At 51.7% G+C, this 18,197-nt stretch overlaps 4 protein-coding genes across 4 annotated transcripts; all 4 read left to right on the top strand.

Annotated features, from left to right (window-relative positions):
- The first annotated feature begins 1,106 nt into the window (after window positions 1-1,106).
- LOC117994517 (histone H1-like) lies at window positions 1,107-2,161 on the top strand. The gene has a single exon (XM_034982449.2). It carries the CDS (start codon window positions 1,172-1,174, stop codon window positions 1,910-1,912), a length of 741 nt encoding a protein of 246 aa, XP_034838340.1. The 5' UTR covers window positions 1,107-1,171; the 3' UTR covers window positions 1,913-2,161.
- Window positions 2,162-3,646: 1,485 nt separating this feature from the next.
- LOC117994519 (histone H2A) lies at window positions 3,647-4,103 on the top strand. The gene has a single exon (XM_034982451.2). It carries the CDS (start codon window positions 3,718-3,720, stop codon window positions 4,090-4,092), a length of 375 nt encoding a protein of 124 aa, XP_034838342.1. The 5' UTR covers window positions 3,647-3,717; the 3' UTR covers window positions 4,093-4,103.
- Window positions 4,104-4,774: 671 nt separating this feature from the next.
- LOC117994521 (histone H2B) lies at window positions 4,775-5,306 on the top strand. Its single transcript, XM_034982453.2, has one exon. It carries the CDS (start codon window positions 4,849-4,851, stop codon window positions 5,221-5,223), a length of 375 nt encoding a protein of 124 aa, XP_034838344.1. The 5' UTR covers window positions 4,775-4,848; the 3' UTR covers window positions 5,224-5,306.
- A 682-nt stretch (window positions 5,307-5,988) lies between these two features.
- On the top strand, window positions 5,989-6,847 carry LOC138404155 (histone H3). Its single transcript, XM_069507407.1, has one exon. It carries the CDS (start codon window positions 6,041-6,043, stop codon window positions 6,449-6,451), a length of 411 nt encoding a protein of 136 aa, XP_069363508.1. The 5' UTR covers window positions 5,989-6,040; the 3' UTR covers window positions 6,452-6,847.
- Window positions 6,848-18,197: the final 11,350 nt, after the last annotated feature.

Here is an 18,197-nt window from a genome sequence, read left to right as displayed (position 1 = left end):
ATAGGTTATCCATTGCAAGTGATATGAAAATAATAATGAATTGCTGGTGTACCAGGTAGGTACCTACCTGTACTTTATTTTTTTACAACGAATTTGAACGAACTATCATAGGTACCGACAGTGATACATAATAATTGAAAATTAAAATACTACTTAAGTTTAAAACACGATGTGTTATCGTTTTTGATACCTACGTCCTATGAAATACAATAGAGGTGATAATTTCTACCTACAGTGAGTGACCAGCTCTACTACTCTTGGCGCACATTTTAATATTGTGTCCCCATACCTAATCCAACGATTTTCTAATTCTAAATTACACGTAGAACCTACTTAAACTTATAAAGTATCAAGTAATTAATATTGTATAATGGAATTATAATAAAAAATATAAATAGTGCCCGGTGTAGAGAATGTATATTATGTGGCTGGCTGGCGGCCGGCCGCGCCTCCTCAGCGCCGCAAGTGAGCACTCGTGTTGGCGTCAATTTATCCATTATCCGTCTTTTCACGATTATTTGTACATGAATGAGAACATAAAATGAATACAATTATATTTTTCTATCATATCGGTATACCTCTATCGAAATAATCAGACAGTCAGCGGGAGACAACAATTATTCGTACACGCCGAGAGATCGAGTAGTGTTTTACGAGGCTCCACTTCGATCTGGCTAAATTACATCTACGTCAGACTCAGTATTGATATGAGTGGTCGTATGAATAGAGTAGAATCTCAGCTTTTAATTTGGTAAGATATACAATGATGTAAGCATTGTTTTATAGAGAAAAATCGCTTTTAAACGGGACCCGAGGTACGCGACTAGCGGTGTACCGAAATTAAACATCGATCACTCCGTTCACAAAGAGGCGACGTGCGATTAAATTATACCACGACACGGACAGGCTCATGATAAAACGACACGATCGTAACAAATGATGGAAAACTTAAATGGGAATATATAATTTTGTTTTAATCTGATGCATGCTAGTGAAAAGTTGTAAGTATTCGTACGGGAAAATGTCTAGCGACATCGCGGTTCTCCTTACGGTATAGCCACGAGCCTTACTACCGACAGCGACCTCATGCGGCGTATCTATGTCTGTATAGTGCAGTGCACTATTGTTCTCAGTGTTTTGTGTCGTGGCACGTGCATCATCAAACAATAAAATGTCAGACTCCGCAGTCGCATCCGAAGCACCCGCCCCGGCGACACCCGCGAAGAAGCCCAAGGCCTCCGCGGGCGCCGGCGGCGCCGCCGCCAAGAAGCCGAAGGCGAAGCCCACCCACCCGAAGACGTCCGAGATGGTGAACAGCGCCATCAAGGAGCTCAAGGAGAGGAGCGGCTCCTCGCTGCAGGCCATCAAGAAGTACATCGCCGCCCAGTACAAGGTAGACGCTGAGAAGATGGCGCCTTTCATCAGGAAGTACCTGAAGAGCGCCGTCGAGTCCGGCGCGCTGATCCAGACCAAGGGCAAGGGTGCGTCGGGCTCGTTCAAGCTCGAGTCGAAGTCGTCCGCGTCCAAGAAGCCCGCCGGCGGCGGCAAGGGCGCCGCCGCGTCCGCCGCCTCCGCCAGGGCCAAGAAGGCCGCCTCCACCGCGGCCGCGGCCGGCGCCAGGGGTGGCAAGAAGGCCGCCTCCGCCGCCGCGGCGGCCGCCTCGTCCCCGTCGAGGGCGAAGACCGCCGCCGCGACCGCCAGGGACAAGAAGGCCGCCGCGGCCAAGAGGAAGAAGCCCGCCGCGAAGAAGACGTCCGTCGCCGCCGCGTCCCCGGCCAAGGCCAAGGGCGCCGCCTCCAAGGCGAAGAAGACTGCCAAACCGCCCACGAAGAAACCGAAAGCGCCGAAACCGAAGAAGGCCGCGCCCAAGACTAAACCCGCCGCCAAGAAGGCCGCCGCTGCAAAAAAGTAAGCTCATCAGCTCTACTTGCTCTGCCGCCTTCGGCCATCGTCGAACTGCTCGCTATTCGCCGTCCGTGTTGAAGCCAGCCAGCCAGCCAGCCAGCCAGCCAGCGCAAGCGGCTCCGTGCTGCGGCGGACGACGGACGTTCCGGCGATGAAGCGCGCGTTCAAGAGTTCTGCGTGCGGCTTTACAACCGCAACAATAAAAAGCCCTTTTCAGGGCTAACACACATTTCCTATACCTACCAAATATACTAGCCATTAGTTCGTTTTATTACACCTACAACATTCTTTTGAGGTTGAAAAACGAATATTTCATACATCAAAAAAAAATTAAGCCCGACTATTTTAAAATTACTATTTTAAAATTTAGTCATATTTATTTTTTAAATGCCTAAAAAAAACGCTCGCTTTTGTGAAAATGCCTAAAAAAAAAAACGCTCGCTTCGCTCGCGTTTGTGAATGCCTACAAAAAAAAAAAACGCTCGCTTCGCTCGCGTTTGTGAATGCCTAACAAAAAAAAAACGCTCGCTTCGCTCGCGTTTGTAAAAATGCCTAAAAAAAAAAAACGCTCGCTTCGCTCGCGTTTGTGAATGCCTACAAAAAAAAAACGCTCGCTTCGCTCGCGTTTGTGAATGCCTAACAAAAAAAAAACGCTCGCTTCGCTCGCGTTTGAGAATGCCTAAAAAAAAAAATGCCTAACAAAAAAAATGCCTAACAAAAAAAAAAACGCTCGCTTCGCTCGCGTTTGTGAATGCCTAACAAAAAGAAATTAAAGCTCGCTTCGCCTACTCTACGCTAAAAAGGCACGTTTTACAACTGTATATAATATACAAGTACCAGTTATTTTATATTATACTATTTCTATGGTCATGGTAGTTAACTTAGGTAGGTACCTGTTAACACCTTTAAAAGCTCAATATGTTACTACCTACCCTAGGTATATTCTATACATAATAATAATTACATAGGTACCAATCATACCATTAAATAAGCTATATAAGATATATAGGTACCTACCTACCTATCTATCTTATATAGCTTATTTAATTATTTAGTTTACTACAATAATTACCTACGGTCTATATTAATTACTTACTAATTTATTTTATTAGTAAGTACTTCATAAATAATTAGGTAATTATAAAAGCTGAAAGTTTCTCTGCCCATTGTCCCCAACACCGACACCGACACCGACCGGGAGGAACGTTTGTTTGCTTGGATCATGGTCATAAGTACCATAGCACTACCACTACCTACCACTAACACTAACACTGATTGACGATTATTCTTCTTCTTTCATCTCATTCACAGTTCACACACACACGGTCTATTAGACTAAAATATTGTATACATAGGTACCTACAATACACACTATATATACTCTATCTACTAGGCCTATGTACTACTACGCTCAGCTCGTTCACGTCGCACGTCGCACATCACGGCCAGCCGACGAACCCGATCCCGACTCCCGCTCCGTCCGTCCGTCTTATCGTATTTTCTTTTGACATTGAAAAAAAAACAAAAAAAATAAAATAATAACATTTTCGTAGAATTTTTCAATGCGACGTTGTCGCTTCGCTGTCCCTTCTCTACATGCAACGTCGCATTTTCAAAAAAACAAACAAACTTGATGCAAACGTGCCCGTGGTGGCTCGTCGCTATCCCCACCTTACTAAGGAGCGCGGTTTTACTATATAAATGCGGCTCGACGCGATGGTTTTTTAAAGAGTTCACCGCTCCGCTCGCACGCGTGTACACAACGTACACGTACATTTGTGATTTAGATTGTTTTTAAACTTCTCAACAACAATGTCCGGGCGTGGCAAAGGCGGCAAAGTTAAGGGAAAGGTCAAGTCTCGCTCGAACCGTGCCGGTCTACAGTTTCCCGTCGGACGTATTCACCGGCTGCTGAGGAAGGGCAACTACGCTGAACGCGTCGGTGCCGGCGCGCCCGTTTACCTCGCGGCCGTGATGGAGTACCTGGCCGCTGAAGTTCTCGAGTTGGCCGGCAACGCGGCGCGCGACAACAAGAAGACCAGGATCATACCCAGGCATCTCCAGCTGGCCATCCGCAACGACGAGGAACTGAACAAGCTCCTCTCTGGCGTGACTATCGCACAGGGTGGCGTGTTGCCGAACATCCAAGCTGTCCTGTTGCCCAAGAAGACCGAGAAGAAGGCTTAAACACCTACACCTTGGTGCCCATCTATCTACATTGATTACTCAATATTATTTCTATCAAGAAATGAACAAAAGGCCCTTTTCAGGGCCACAAAACTGTTCCAATATTAATAATGATATCAACGATACAACACAATATCTTTATAACGTAGGTATATCTACCTAATAAGATATTATACAACAACAACATAGTAGACGGTAACTAACTAACTACCTACCTATAGGTCCGCGACAGGTTGAGATGGCAATCGGGGTATGATGCGGGGGGGGGGGGGGGGGGGTCCCTTCCCGACTGCCATCGCGACCTGTCGCGTACCACACCTACCTAATTTTTAAAGTAAATTTAGAAAGTCGAAAAGGGTGAAACCCAGATGCGTTACATACGTACGTACATACATACATACATACATACATACATACATTTTTTTTTTTTTATTTTTTTTAAATAATTTGGGGTATAATTATTATTATTTTATCACCAGCGAGCGGAGAGGGGGCAGGGGTCCTCGAAATTACGCCGCACTCCCCCCCCCCCCCCTCCATCCCCCTCACGCGGAACAATTAAAATCGTTCGACGATTGGTCGAATCGGACCAAGCCGCTCGCCGCAGTCGCTACTCTGCCGCGCTGAGAAACTAACAAAACTCGATAGACCCGCCGGTAGCCGATCACACTTCTGTAGCGTCTCATCGGTACAGCGGTCGCGTTACCTATTCAGTGTCTGTTTGTAATAGTGCTCGCAGAACGTACTTAGTACAATATGCCACCCAAGACTAGCGGTAAGGCAGCCAAGAAATCCGGCAAGGCCCAGAAGAATATCTCCAAGTCTGACAAGAAAAAGAAGAAGCACAAGAGGAAGGAGAGCTACGCTATTTACATCTACAAGGTGCTCAAGCAGGTCCACCCCGACACCGGTATCTCCAGTAAGGCTATGTCGATCATGAACTCGTTCGTGAACGACATATTTGAGCGCATCGCCGCCGAGGCCTCCCGTCTCGCCCACTACAACAAGAGATCGACGATCACCTCCAGGGAGGTGCAGACCTCTGTGAGACTACTGCTGCCGGGAGAGCTGGCCAAGCACGCGGTCAGTGAAGGCACAAAGGCCGTCACCAAGTACACCAGCTCGAAGTAAGCTAGCCCTTCGCGTCTTCTCTTCCTCGTTAGAAGTGAACGAGATATATGTAAACAAAAGGCCCTTTTCAGGGCCACAAAATGATTCCTACTTCAAACCTGCATAGGTACTTACCTACCTACTTTTATTGACTACTAAAATGTTAATTAATAATAATGTTAGAAACACAGTCCTGTCTACCCTATCTATAATAGGTACCTATTCTCGGCGCTTCCTTCGCTAATCACCTAGCTGGAATTACGCTTTAACAATTAAATAGGTACCTCCTACCTACTACTTGAATACATTACAACTTAAAAATTAATCAGGTAGGTACCTACCGGAAATACAATTATACCTATATGCCTACTCTTATTTGCCGCGTTGGCTTCGGCTGATCATCCGAGAATGCGTGCGGTTTCGGTTTTTTTTTTTTTTTTTTTTTTTTCTTCGATCCGTTGATGTTGTTTGTTTGTAATAATAATAGTAATAATAATAATAATAATGGCAACTATGACAAAATATCTAATACCTACATATTTACCCACCTACCTACCTACCTACCCATTATTATTATTATTATTATTTTTTAAGTACCTAATACCGGACAACACAACAATAAATTTATATAATAAGCGAATCTCTTTCAATCATGTGTCTGTGTCGCGCGCGCACTGCCTGCCCGCTTCCCCTCTCGCCCCTTTCCTCCCCGCGTCATTCGTATATAAGATTCAGAGCCCGGCGGGGAAATTTTTATAAATTAACAGTGTCAGTTGCGACTGGACGCGCGCACGATAAAAGTTATTTTTTTTTTTTCACTCTCTTTTAGTAGAATAATATGGCTCGTACGAAGCAGACCGCTCGTAAGTCCACCGGTGGTAAGGCGCCTCGCAAGCAGCTGGCCACCAAGGCTGCACGCAAGAGCGCTCCCGCCACCGGCGGCGTGAAGAAGCCTCATCGCTACAGACCTGGAACTGTGGCGCTTCGTGAGATCCGTCGCTACCAGAAGAGCACCGAACTCCTGATCCGCAAGCTTCCGTTCCAGCGGCTGGTGCGCGAGATAGCTCAGGACTTCAAGACCGACCTCCGCTTCCAGAGCTCCGCCGTGATGGCCCTGCAGGAGGCCAGCGAGGCGTATCTGGTCGGACTATTCGAAGACACCAACCTCTGCGCCATCCACGCTAAGCGAGTTACCATCATGCCAAAGGACATTCAGCTGGCGCGCAGGATCAGGGGCGAACGCGCCTAAATGTGCGAGCGTCGTCGGGTGCTCACTTACCTAATCATATGTAGTAGGTACCCTACCTGATTCGTAGCAATGCAAAAGGCCCTTTTCAGGGCCACAAAACTTTCATATTAGATAACTACCACCTAGGGCTACTTTACTTCTCTCTCGTATTCTATTCTACCTACCCTGCACGTACATGAGGTGCTCGGTGTTAACACAGTTGCTCTACCTGCTCGTGTTGGCGGTTTTGTTGATCACCTATTAAAATACCCTATGCAGTAGTTAGGTATCGACCTACCTACCTACATCATAAGACGTTAATTAATTACGTACCTACTAGGTACCTATTTTATTATAGATACTTACACCTACACGCCGACTGTAATGAATTAAAAAAAAAAAAAAAAAAAAAAAAAATATTATGACGTCTTTGACCTGCACATATTGAATAATATATATATATATATTATATATGTCCGTTTGTAACGCAACTTAACTCACGGCTCGGCAACCGATTTTGATAAATTGATAGGTATGTCACATGAAATCCTAATTATTTAACTTGTTTTTTTTTTTTTTTTTTTTTTTTTTTTCCAAAATAATCCCTTCGTTAATAGATAGCTAATTTTGTCAATATTATTAAATCATACACCAACAAACACACCCTCCTCCCCACCCCTCCCCTCCCCTCCCCCCCCGCGTCTCTCGACGTCGCGTCCCAGTCCCACCAAGCAAGTTGTTGTGTGTGTCTCTTTCTTTCTCGCGCGTACCTATAAATACTATAAATACGGACGACCGGTAGAAACGTCCAACGCGTGCAGACGTCGCTTCCAGACGCAGATCTTATCGCACGATACGATCAGTACGGCGCGCGTTCGACGTATTAGCCTCCGTTTGTGTGCAGTGGTGTTCGATCCGAGCGGTTTCGGAGAGCGTATTCGACTGTGTGACGTAGTGACGGTGCTTCGGTGTTGGGTATAGGTTTAAGCTTTGTGTTATTTCTAGTTGGTGAAGTTCTGGAGTCCGGTTTTAAACAGTAAGTACACTAGAATAAGACGAAGGCTGTGAACAGCCTAACGTAGGGCATTTTCACACCCCCGTCACCCAAGGACGGGGTCAAGTGTAGGGCTACATACAGTAGGCACTCATCTCCCTGCTTCGGCAGGGAGGTAACAAGTATTACCGGGGTCGAGATGGCCCCCGAACAACCCACCCATTCAAAGCCGGGGCCCAGCCAGGCCCCGGACGTCCCGCAGACAATCTACAAAGATGTAGACATGACTGCGCTGTTAGCCGACTTGGCTAAAAGCAACCCCGATTATCTGGATAAATTCAAGATCGACGCCAAGCGGAGGCCCGAGCGCTTCGGCCCCCCGCCGGCATCCCCCCCCACGGCTATGGAGGAAGACTCTACGTCTCCTCCTGTCAAGCCAATTCCGATTGTGCAGCCTCACTCTGAGGCATCCCCGGCCTCCTCCGAAATGGAGGATTTCACAACTGTGAAATCCAAGGGCCAGAAGCGCAAGCTGAAGGCTACAAAGTCACACGCAAATCCACCTAAAAAGGTGGATTCCGTGTTCGGCATCCGCCCCGTGCGGACGTTCGCTAATGCGCTCTACCTCTCGGTACCGCTCCGACTCTCGCGCGAGTTCGCCCTGTGTCAGTGCATGTGCCCTGGATTTCCAGTGCTTCGATTGTTCCTGCGTTGTGTATAGTGTAGTGTAGTTCTAGAGCCCAGGTTCCGTGAGTACACTAGTCTAAGCGCAGCATAGGTTCACACCCCCGTCACCCAAGGGCGGGGACTCACATTAGGGCCACACCGTAGGTACCCACCTCCCTGCCTTGGCAGGGAGGACCTTTAGCGCCACCGGGTCCACTATGGGCCCCAACCACCCCGACCAACCCGCTCCTGGGCCCCATCAGGGCCCGGAGTTCCCCCAGACATTTTACAAAGACGTCGACATGAGTGCTCTCATCGCCGACCTCGCGACCCGAGACCCCAACTACCTTAAGAAATTTAAGGTACATGCGAGTCGGACGCCTACGCGCTACGACCGTCCCCCGGCATCTCCTCCCTCGGCCACGGCCATGGAGGACGACACCCCGACCGTGACACCGACCGACACTAAGGAGCCTCACTCCAAAACCCCAGCCGGGCCTTCAGCCCAAAAACCGATCCCGACCAAGGAGCCTCACTCCGAAACGTCCCCAGCCTCCTCTGAAACAGAGGAATTCATGACGGTGCAGACGAAGGCCCAGAAGCGAAAGCTGAAGGCCTCAAAGTCGCACGCAAACCCACCTAAAAAGGTGGGCGTTGCAGCCCCTTCAGGGCCCGGTAACCAACCCACGACCTCCCAAGCGACCTCCGAGGAGGAGTCTGAAGACTCCCCCATGGAGGAACCGCCAAGGGAAAAAGTCCCTCCTCTCTTCATTAGAGAGAAACTGAGCTGGCAGCGTATCCTGCCACTATTAGACCAGCAGGGTATCTCCTTCACGAGTGCCCGCTCGACCGCAGTGGGCATCAAAGTTCAATGCCCAACTTCAGGCGACCATCGCCTTCTCACCAAGACTCTCCGTCAAGAGAATGTAGGGTTCCACACCTACGCTCTTCCCGACGAACGCGTTTTACGCGTAGTCATTCGCGGCCTTCCGAAGGAGCTGAACACCGACCACATAAAGACAGACCTCCTTTCCCAGGAGCTGCCAGTACTAGAGGTTCACAGGATGTACCATCCTAGAACCAAAGCCCCCTACGAGATGGTGCTCGTAACCCTCGAACTTACCCCCGCGGGTAAGAAAATCAATAACATCACATCGGTGTGTCGCCTCACGGGTCTTAAAATAGAGCCCCCCCGTAACCGCGGCAGGATGGGCCAGTGCCATCGCTGCCAGATGTACGGCCATTCCGCAAGGAATTGTTTCGCCCACCCCAGGTGCGTTAAGTGCCTAGGGGACCACGGCACCTCCGACTGCCCCAGGAAGCAACCTACCGAGGAACCCCCGAGCTGTGTTCTTTGCAGGTCTCAAGGGCACACCGCGAATTATCGCGGATGCCCTAAAGCCCCCAAGGAGCAAAAGCGAAGGGTCAAACCGGCCGGCCGCAAACCTGCTGCAGCTCCCCAACCCGCCCAGAAATTCGTCCCTGCGCCGGCTCCGGCCACCAACGCATGGGAAAAACCCCTTCCCAGGGCTAACCCTCCTGCGCCAAAGCCCGCCCAACCAGCCCCGGCCAAGCCCGCCCAATCAGCCCCGGTAAAGGCTTCCGCGCCTACGCCCCAGCCCCAAGCAGAGCCTTCTCTCCATTCATCCGCGGCGACTAACGCTGCGGATAATCTCCACTTAATCGAAACTGTCCTCGCCTCTATTGATATAGTGGAGATGGAAGTTTTCGCCCGGACCTTCAGGAAGGATCCCAAATTAGCCATTACCCAACACTTGGGTCTACTCATCTCCATAAACAACCTTAAAAACCTATAATGGATAGTACAACCAAAGGTAGATTAAAACCTCACTCCTTAGTGGTCGCGTTTTACAACGCGAACGGCCTTATCGACCAAATGGACGAAGTCCGCGAGTTTGTATGTGCACATCAAACCGACATTCTCCTAGTGCAAGAGACCTTCTTGAAACCTAGTAGAAGTAATCCCAGAATTGCTAATTTTAATATAGTCAGAAACGACAGGGCCACTGCTAAGGGTGGCACTGCTATATACTACAGAAGGGCTCTTCACTGCACTCCTCTCGATCCTCCACAACTAACCAATATGGAAGCGTCCATATGTCAGGTGAGTATGACTGGCCATCCGTCGGTCATACTAGCATCCGTCTATCTCTCTCCCTCGAAAGATCTGTTAGAAAGTGACATCCGCGCACTTCTCTCATTAGGAGACTCCGTTATCGTGGCCGGAGACCTTAACGCCAAACATCAAAGTTGGAATTGCCGCTCCCCGAACTCACGAGGACGCCAACTCGAAAGACTGACGCTCCGCCCCGATCTTAACTTCATAGTTATAGCCCCTGACACACCGACTCGTTATCCAATGACCGACAATTCAACAGACAGACCGGACATACTCGATATAGCTCTTCTAAAGAACATCGCCCTTCAGGTGAGTCCTTTGGAGGTGCTGTCTGAGCTAGGTTCAGACCACCGTCCCGTCCTAATGCGGCTAGGACCCCCGCCCACCGCGGCCCCCCCGACCAAAACAGTCATTGACTTCAAGAAGCTCTCAGAGCATCTTAAGTCTATAGACTCAGTGCACATCTCTCAAATTCCTGACATTATAGGTAGTCTAGATGAAGCGCATGCAGCCTCACTGCACCTTACTAATCATATCCGCGATGCTCTAAGCGCCTGCTCCCGACAGATGCCGAACGGTTTCACCCGTCGACAGTTGCCGGACGACGCCAGAGAGCTCATCACCATCAAAAACGCTAAACGTAGAGCCCATGACGCATGTCCTAACGCCGACAACCGGAGAGAACTCTGGAGAGCCCAGAGGGAGGTAAAGGCTCGCCTTGCCGAACTCCGCGACGAACAATGGGACAGGAAGCTGAGTGAGCTCAAGCCATCGCATGTAGCCTACTACAGCCTGGCGAGAGCTCTCAAAGCCGACCCTGTCTCGGCCACTCCTCCGCTTTTACGTCCCAATCAACCGCCCGCCTTTGAAGATGTCGATAAGGCCGAATGCTTGGCCGATAGCTTAGAAGCCCAATGCTCCCCGAGCACCATCTCTGTAGACAAGTCCCATATAGAACTAGTCGAAAACAAACTAGCATCTATCTTCTCTTCCGCCCCAGGTGGCGATCCAATTCTCCCGACGAATAGCGGCGAAGTTCGTCAAATTATCAAAGAATTTCACGCCAAAAAAGCCCCAGGCCCCGACTCTATTAATAACAAAACTCTAAAGTTACTCCCCGACGTATTAATCAACCTCCTGGTTGTCATTTTCAACACCCTCATGGCGGGATGCTCCTTCCCCGACAGGTGGAAAGAAGCTACCGTTATAGGCATCCCCAAGCCAGGGAAACCTAGGAACCTCCCTACTAGCTACCGCCCCATTAGTTTGCTCAACACCCTTGGCAAGGTGTATGAGAAAGTCATCCTCAACCGACTTAGGTCCGTCGTAGAGGAGAAAAACCTCCTCAACGACGAGCAATTTGGCTTTCGAACCAGACACTCATGTGTTCATCAAGTGCACCGCCTCACGGAGCACATCCTTCTCGGGTTCAACCGATTCAAAACGAGAGGCATCCCAACGGGAGCCCTCTTCTTCGATGTAGCCAAAGCCTTCGACAAGGTGTGGCACGCCGGCTTGATCTACAAGCTTTACCATCTAGGCGTGCCCGAAAGACTCGTACGTTTACTACGAGAATTTCTCACCAATCGAACTTTCCGCTACCGTCTGGATGGAACCCTATCCTCCCCAAGACCTCTTCGAGCAGGAGTCCCTCAGGGCTCCCTGCTCTCGCCACTTTTGTACGCGCTGTACACCAGCGACATTCCCAGATCCCCTCATGTTCATATAGCCCAGTTCGCGGATGACACCGCTCTATACAGCTCCGACTTAAACTACCGGAACGTTAAAGCTCGACTCCAAAAGGCAGTCAGTAGCCTAGGCCACTGGTTCCGCCTTTGGAGGATAGAGGTTAACCCGGAGAAAAGCGCAGCAGTGCTCTTTCAAAAGTCCAAAAGGAAATCACAATACAAACTTCGACAGACTGAAATAACTCTTTACGACCGCCCCATTCCCTGGCAAACTAATACCAAGTACTTGGGTGTAACCTTTGACGACAAGATGAGCTTCGCCGCGCACATTCGTAGAGTCCGCAAGAACGCAGCGTATGTGCTCTCCCGTCTTTACCCCATGATTTGCGCAAAGAGCAAAATGTCACTTCGACATAAAGTCACGCTATACAAAACGTGCATCCGCCCAATAATGTCTTATGCCTGTGTTGCATTTGCACACCTGCCGCCCTCCTCTCTCAAACCTCTCCAAGTCCTACAGAATAAGTTTATGCGTACGGCCACTGACTCCCCGTGGTACATGCGCAACGTGGACCTCCACAGAGACCTCCAACTCCCGACAATAGCTCATTACTTTAAACAGCTTTCCAAAAATTATTTTGAGAAAGCCATTAGACACCCCAACCCCCTAATAGTTGAGGCAGCGACTTACACCCCTGACCGAAACGACCCCCCAGATAAAAGACGCCCTAAGCACGTCCTTAACGACCCCGACGATCAAATCATGACCGACAATGCACCCTATCTCGTAGGGATACACAATTCAACCTCATCACAGCGTCTTCGCCGGCGAAGACGAGGTCCCCGATTTCTAACGTCACCCGGACGTGGGCTCACGCCACGGCCTCGGGGGCGTACGGACTAACCAACAAAACCGACAACTCCACCCATCCCAACGTCATCCTAAGCCGTGGTCCGAGCCTCACAGGAGGCGCCCTTAGGAGGACGTTGCCCCCCGACCTCTCGAATTATTTCTTCGAGCCCTAGGGCTCACCCCCAGGCGGAGCTTCGCGCTCGCCAACCCCCCCGGTGACGCTGTAGCGGCCAATAGGGCCTACGCAGCATAGTCAATCCGAAACAACACAAAAGATGGTTTTTTAAGGATCGCCCGATCGCCGGAGCGAACCAACGCGTTTTTTCGAGTGTTTCGCTGCGCACGGACCGTTTTTACTGCTTACGATGGTCTGGCGCGTTTAATGTAGTAAACGCTGCCAGACATCGACCCGTCGCGCAGCACGCGTACCCGCGTCGCCGCGTGATTGGCGGAGAGTTTCCCGACCAAAAAAGAAACTCCCAGCCTTCGAAATGGCTGACGGTCGCGCACCCGGAAGGTCTGATAGCAAGGACACCGCGTCATCCAGCACCAAACCGCGCCACCGCTCGAGGTCCATCTCGACCTCTCGGCGCGCGCAAGAGAGAGCCGCAAGAGACAGGGACGCCCTGGACCTCCTCCCCGCTGCCCGCACCACCGCCGCAGCCCCGCCGAGCCTCGCATCACTCGAGGCCGCCCCGCCCCGCTTCACCGCGACAGCACAACCCTGCACCCCCGCACCGCGCGAGGCCCCACTACCCCGCACCGCCGCCCCGTTGTCATCCGGGGCCGTGCCGAAGCGTGCTCCTACGGACCTCGCACGCCCAAAAGAGACTCCTTCGGTAAGCCAAACCGTCCCAAGCTCAGTCACACCTAGCGTGGCTACTACCGACGCGTCTCGCGCTAAGAAGCCAGCCAGATCCCCGAGGTCGGACTTAGAGTCCGATTTTGTCATCGCACACCGACTCATCCAGTCGGGAGCGTTATCGGCAGATCTCGAAAAGGCTATAGCGATGAGCCTCAACGATCGTCGGCGCCAACTAGAGCAGGCTGGAAGCAGCACTCCGACGGAGGAAGAGATGGAGGAAGCGGTCCGCTTCGCCTCCCTCACGCCGATCCCCGAAGCCGCGCCGACCACACTCAAACGTCAGCGCACCGAGATGGAACTGGAAGTAAGCAAGGTAGCCCGCACGAGCGCTACCGCGCTCCCACCACGCGACCCACGCATGCGCGCGCGACCACCTGCCGCGCCGCGCGTGGTTCAAATGGACACGACGGAGGGAGGAGCCTCACAAGCACCGCCCACCGCCACGCCTCCCAGGTCGCCGCCGCCTCCTACGGCGGCCGCTGATGAAAACACGTCGACATCATTTGCAGATGCCGCGAGAACGCCTAGTCAGCCACAAAACACCGCCACATCCACTGCCAGCTCAAGCCAGGGCCCACCTCCGACCGCTTCCTCGGACGGTGCAGCCAGGGCGGCTAAAACTCCCAGGTACCCGCCACTTATCGTAGAGACGCTACCCAATTGGGCTCACCACCTACGCCAACTACGCGCGAAGCTAGGTAGAGCGCCGAACGCCCGTCCTTTCGGCAAGGGTATTAAATTTAGCCCTACCGAAGACCATGAGTACCGTATGATCCAACGATACCTCTCTGAGCTGGAGAAAACGGAAAGAATCTCATGGTTCTCATACTCCTTACCGCAGGAACGCAGTCTCAAGGTAGCCATCCGCGGCATTCCGGTGGACACCCCTACAGACGAAATCGTTGAAGACCTCCGCACTCTCGGCTTTGAACCAGAGCTAGTACGCCCGATAAAGGCCCGGAAGGGACGCCCGGGCTGTATATACTTTGCCATTCTAAAGAGAACTCCCTCCCTCGTGCCAGCCATCTACGAGGTGAAAGAACTACTAAACATGCCAGGTGTGACCATAGAGGCCTGGCGCGGGAAGAAAGGGCCCGCCCAGTGCCATTCATGTCAGGGCTGGCGCCACAGCAGCCATAACTGCCACCGACCGAAGGCGTGTGTACGCTGCGCAGGTCCGCACAGCGCCCATGAATGCCCTCGGCCGCGAGAAGAGCCGGCCACTTGCGCAAATTGCGGTGGCCCCCACCCGGCAAACAACCTTTCCTGTCCAGTCTTCCGCAGGGAAGCTAGAAATAAGCGCGCAGGCACCGTTGCCTCCACCGTCGCCACAGGGACCGACGACGCCCAAAAAAAGAGGAGACAAGCCTCCACTTCCAGATCGCGAGGTAGAGAGGAAACGACGACCGCCCCGCCACCACCTCCACCCCCTGCGGGATCTAATATTCGCACTCCCGCAAACGACCCCACCCCCAGGGGTAGCCAAACTAAGGGTAAAAAGAGAGGGAAGAAGTCCAAACCGAAGGAAGACACCGCTCTACCTAGAGCGGAAAAAACAACAACGTCAGAAGAACGAATGGCTATCATGGAAGCAGCCATCCAAGTCCTGACTGACGTCCTACAAACCCTACGCGCCGGGGGAGACCCAGTGGCCGCGGTTCTCAGAGGGATGAGCAACCTCATTAACCTTCCATAGCCCCCTGAGAACCCTTTATTGGAATGCCTGTGGACTCCCAAAGAAGATCAGGACACTACGCGCTCTCCTTGCCGAGCAGGACGTGGACCTGGCCTTCATCTGTGAGACACATTTCGCCAGCAAGCACAAAGCCAAATTTCCCGGATACTTCACGTACCGCCTGGATGACCCGGATGCGGATACACACGCCAAGCGCGGACTGGCGATACTAATCAAAAGAAAGATAGTACACCAAGTCCTCCCGCCGACCGCCACAACCTCCATACAGGCCCTGGGGGTAGAGCTACTGATTGACAACCGACCACACAGGCTCTATAGTGTCTATCGCCCACCACAATCACAGTTGGATCTCAAGGACATCCATAAACTCTTGGAATCCAATCTTCCCACGGCGCTGGTGGGAGACTGGAATGCAAAACACCCCGCTTGGAACTCTAGCCGAACATGCCGGACTGGAAAGAGGCTCCTACACGACGCCGAGTCAAATGGATACCATGTCACTGGTCCCGAGACGCCCACTCACTATCCTGATGTGACCTCCCAGATGCCTGACGTCTTAGATTTTATAGTATCCAAAAATCTCCGAAAAACTCCAGCCCTGGAAGTACTTTGTGATGCTATGGAATCAGACCACGTCCCAGTCCTGGCAATCTTTAACCAAGACGCCAGGAACACACCGACGCCAGCAACACGAAGACATATCAACTGGGAGGTCTTCGAGAAGGAGCTGGCCCTAAGCAAAGAGCGAAGAATCGTCCAAACGCCCGAACAAGTAGACCTCGCTGCTGAAGGACTGGCAAGGAAAATCCAGAAGGCACTCGAGAAGGCCACTACCGAGCTCTCGTCCAACAGGAAAACGCCTCTACCTCACGCGATCCAAAGCCTCATAAACCAAAAAAGGAAGATCCGCCGGCAATGGCAGGCAACTCGATGCCCAGTCCTCAAAACGCAACTCAACAAGTTAGGCGAGAAAATCAAAAACCTGCTTTGTGAAAAAGCCGCCGAGGACTGGGATAAAGTCATAGAGAACGCCGCTGACGATGCATCATCGCTACATAAATTATGCCGCCAACTTACGAGAGCTCCGGTACCCATCCGCCCCTTACGACACCCGGATGGGAACGTCAGATACCGAGACGTGGACAGAGCAGAGATACTAGCCGTCCACCTCGAGGAACAATTTAAGCCCTTCCCATCACAGGACCCTACTCACTTGGAGATGGTGGAGAACCGGGTCAAAGACGTCCTAGCTGCCCGACCAGTAGCTACAGACCCCATCTTTTTTTCCCCGGGCATGGTCAAGCGCGCCATCGCGAAAACTAAGCCCAGAAAAGCCCCCGGCGTAGACGGCATAACAAACGCCGCTTTGAAACACCTGCCGCGCCCCACGATCGCGGCAGTGACACAATTATTTAATGCCGTTCTACGATCGGGCCACTTCCCTCGCGCGTGGAAAACGGGAGTGGTAATCGTGATACCCAAGCCCGGGAAAAACGTCCTGTTAGCGGAAAGCTACAGACCCATAACCCTTCTCCCAACTATCTCCAAAGTGTTCGAGTGCCTTCTGCTGAAAAAGCTAGTGCCATACCTCTCGCCACGCCCGGAACAGTTCGGTTTCCGGGCCGAACACAGCACCACACAACAGCTGACCAGAGTCCTCCATTTCATCACAGCGGCTTCTAACAAAAAAGAGAAGACAGCGGCGGTCTTCCTGGATATGGAAAAGGCGTTCGACCGTGTGTGGCACAACGGGCTAATTTTTAAACTCGCCACCACCTCGACGCCTCTCCAGGCCCTGAAAGTCCTGGGCTCCTTCCTTAAGGAAAGGACATTCCGAGTCAGAGTGGGCTCAGCGATGTCCGAAGAAAAACCAATCCAAGCGGGCGTACCACAAGGCAGCTGCCTATCGCCTGTGCTATACGCCCACTACACAAACGACATCCCCACCTCTTCGAACGTCACCCTGGCTTTGTATGCAGACGACGCGGCGTACGTGGCATCCTCGCTCAACCATGCCCACGCCGCGTCGAAAATCCAAAAAGTCCTGGAGGAAATCCCATTATGGCTCCAAAAATGGAGGCTCAGAGCCAACCCAAAAAAGACCCAAGCCATCCTCTTTGGCCCGGGGAAAAAGGACCCTCCCCCGAACCTCAGGCTCCTAGGCGAGACGGTTGCCTGGAGCCGTACTGCCCGCTACCTAGGGGTGACGCTAGACAGCAACCTCTCCATGAAACCGCACACAAAAAACATAATCGCCCAGACCCGAGTCGCCACACACGCACTTCGCCCCGTGTTCGCCTCTAAGATGCCACTGCGCACTAAGCTGGGAGTGTACAAATTATATGTACGCTCCCGCCTTACGTACGCCGCGCCCGCGTGGTATGCCCTAGCCACGGAGGCCACAAGAAAAACTATTAGAGCGCAACAAAATATTGCGCTCCGAAAGATAGTAAACGCCCCTCGGTACGTAAGGAACTCTACCATACAGAGAGACCTACGTATCGAGGACATAGATAAGTTCGTCGAACGGCTGGCCAGGAAGCTGTTCGACCGTGCGGACCAATCCACTCACGACCACTTGCGGGGCATAGCCCCATGGCACGCTCGTCCTCCAGATAGGAAGGCTCTACCTCGCGACCTCGTTCCGAGTCGGGTTGCGAGGTAGAGTAGACGCCTAGTGCCATCGGCCCGAGCCGAATGAATCTCATCCATGCCCCGTAAGGGGCTATCCAAGGACCGCACCGTCTTTACGGTGCGCGATAGCAACCATCCGCAGGGGGCAAACCTGCCCCGAACGGATTACCCCCGCTTCCGTAAGGAGGCGCGAGATGACCCCGTGTGTGGTTTTTTAAAGAGTTCACCGCT

The sequence above is a fragment of the Maniola hyperantus genome, chromosome 26 (assembly GCF_902806685.2).
Source record: "Maniola hyperantus chromosome 26, iAphHyp1.2, whole genome shotgun sequence".
NCBI classification, from domain to species: Eukaryota; Metazoa; Arthropoda; class Insecta; order Lepidoptera; family Nymphalidae; genus Maniola; species Maniola hyperantus.
Note: the sequence above shows the minus strand (reverse complement) of the source record. Positions and strands in the feature narration are given on the sequence as shown.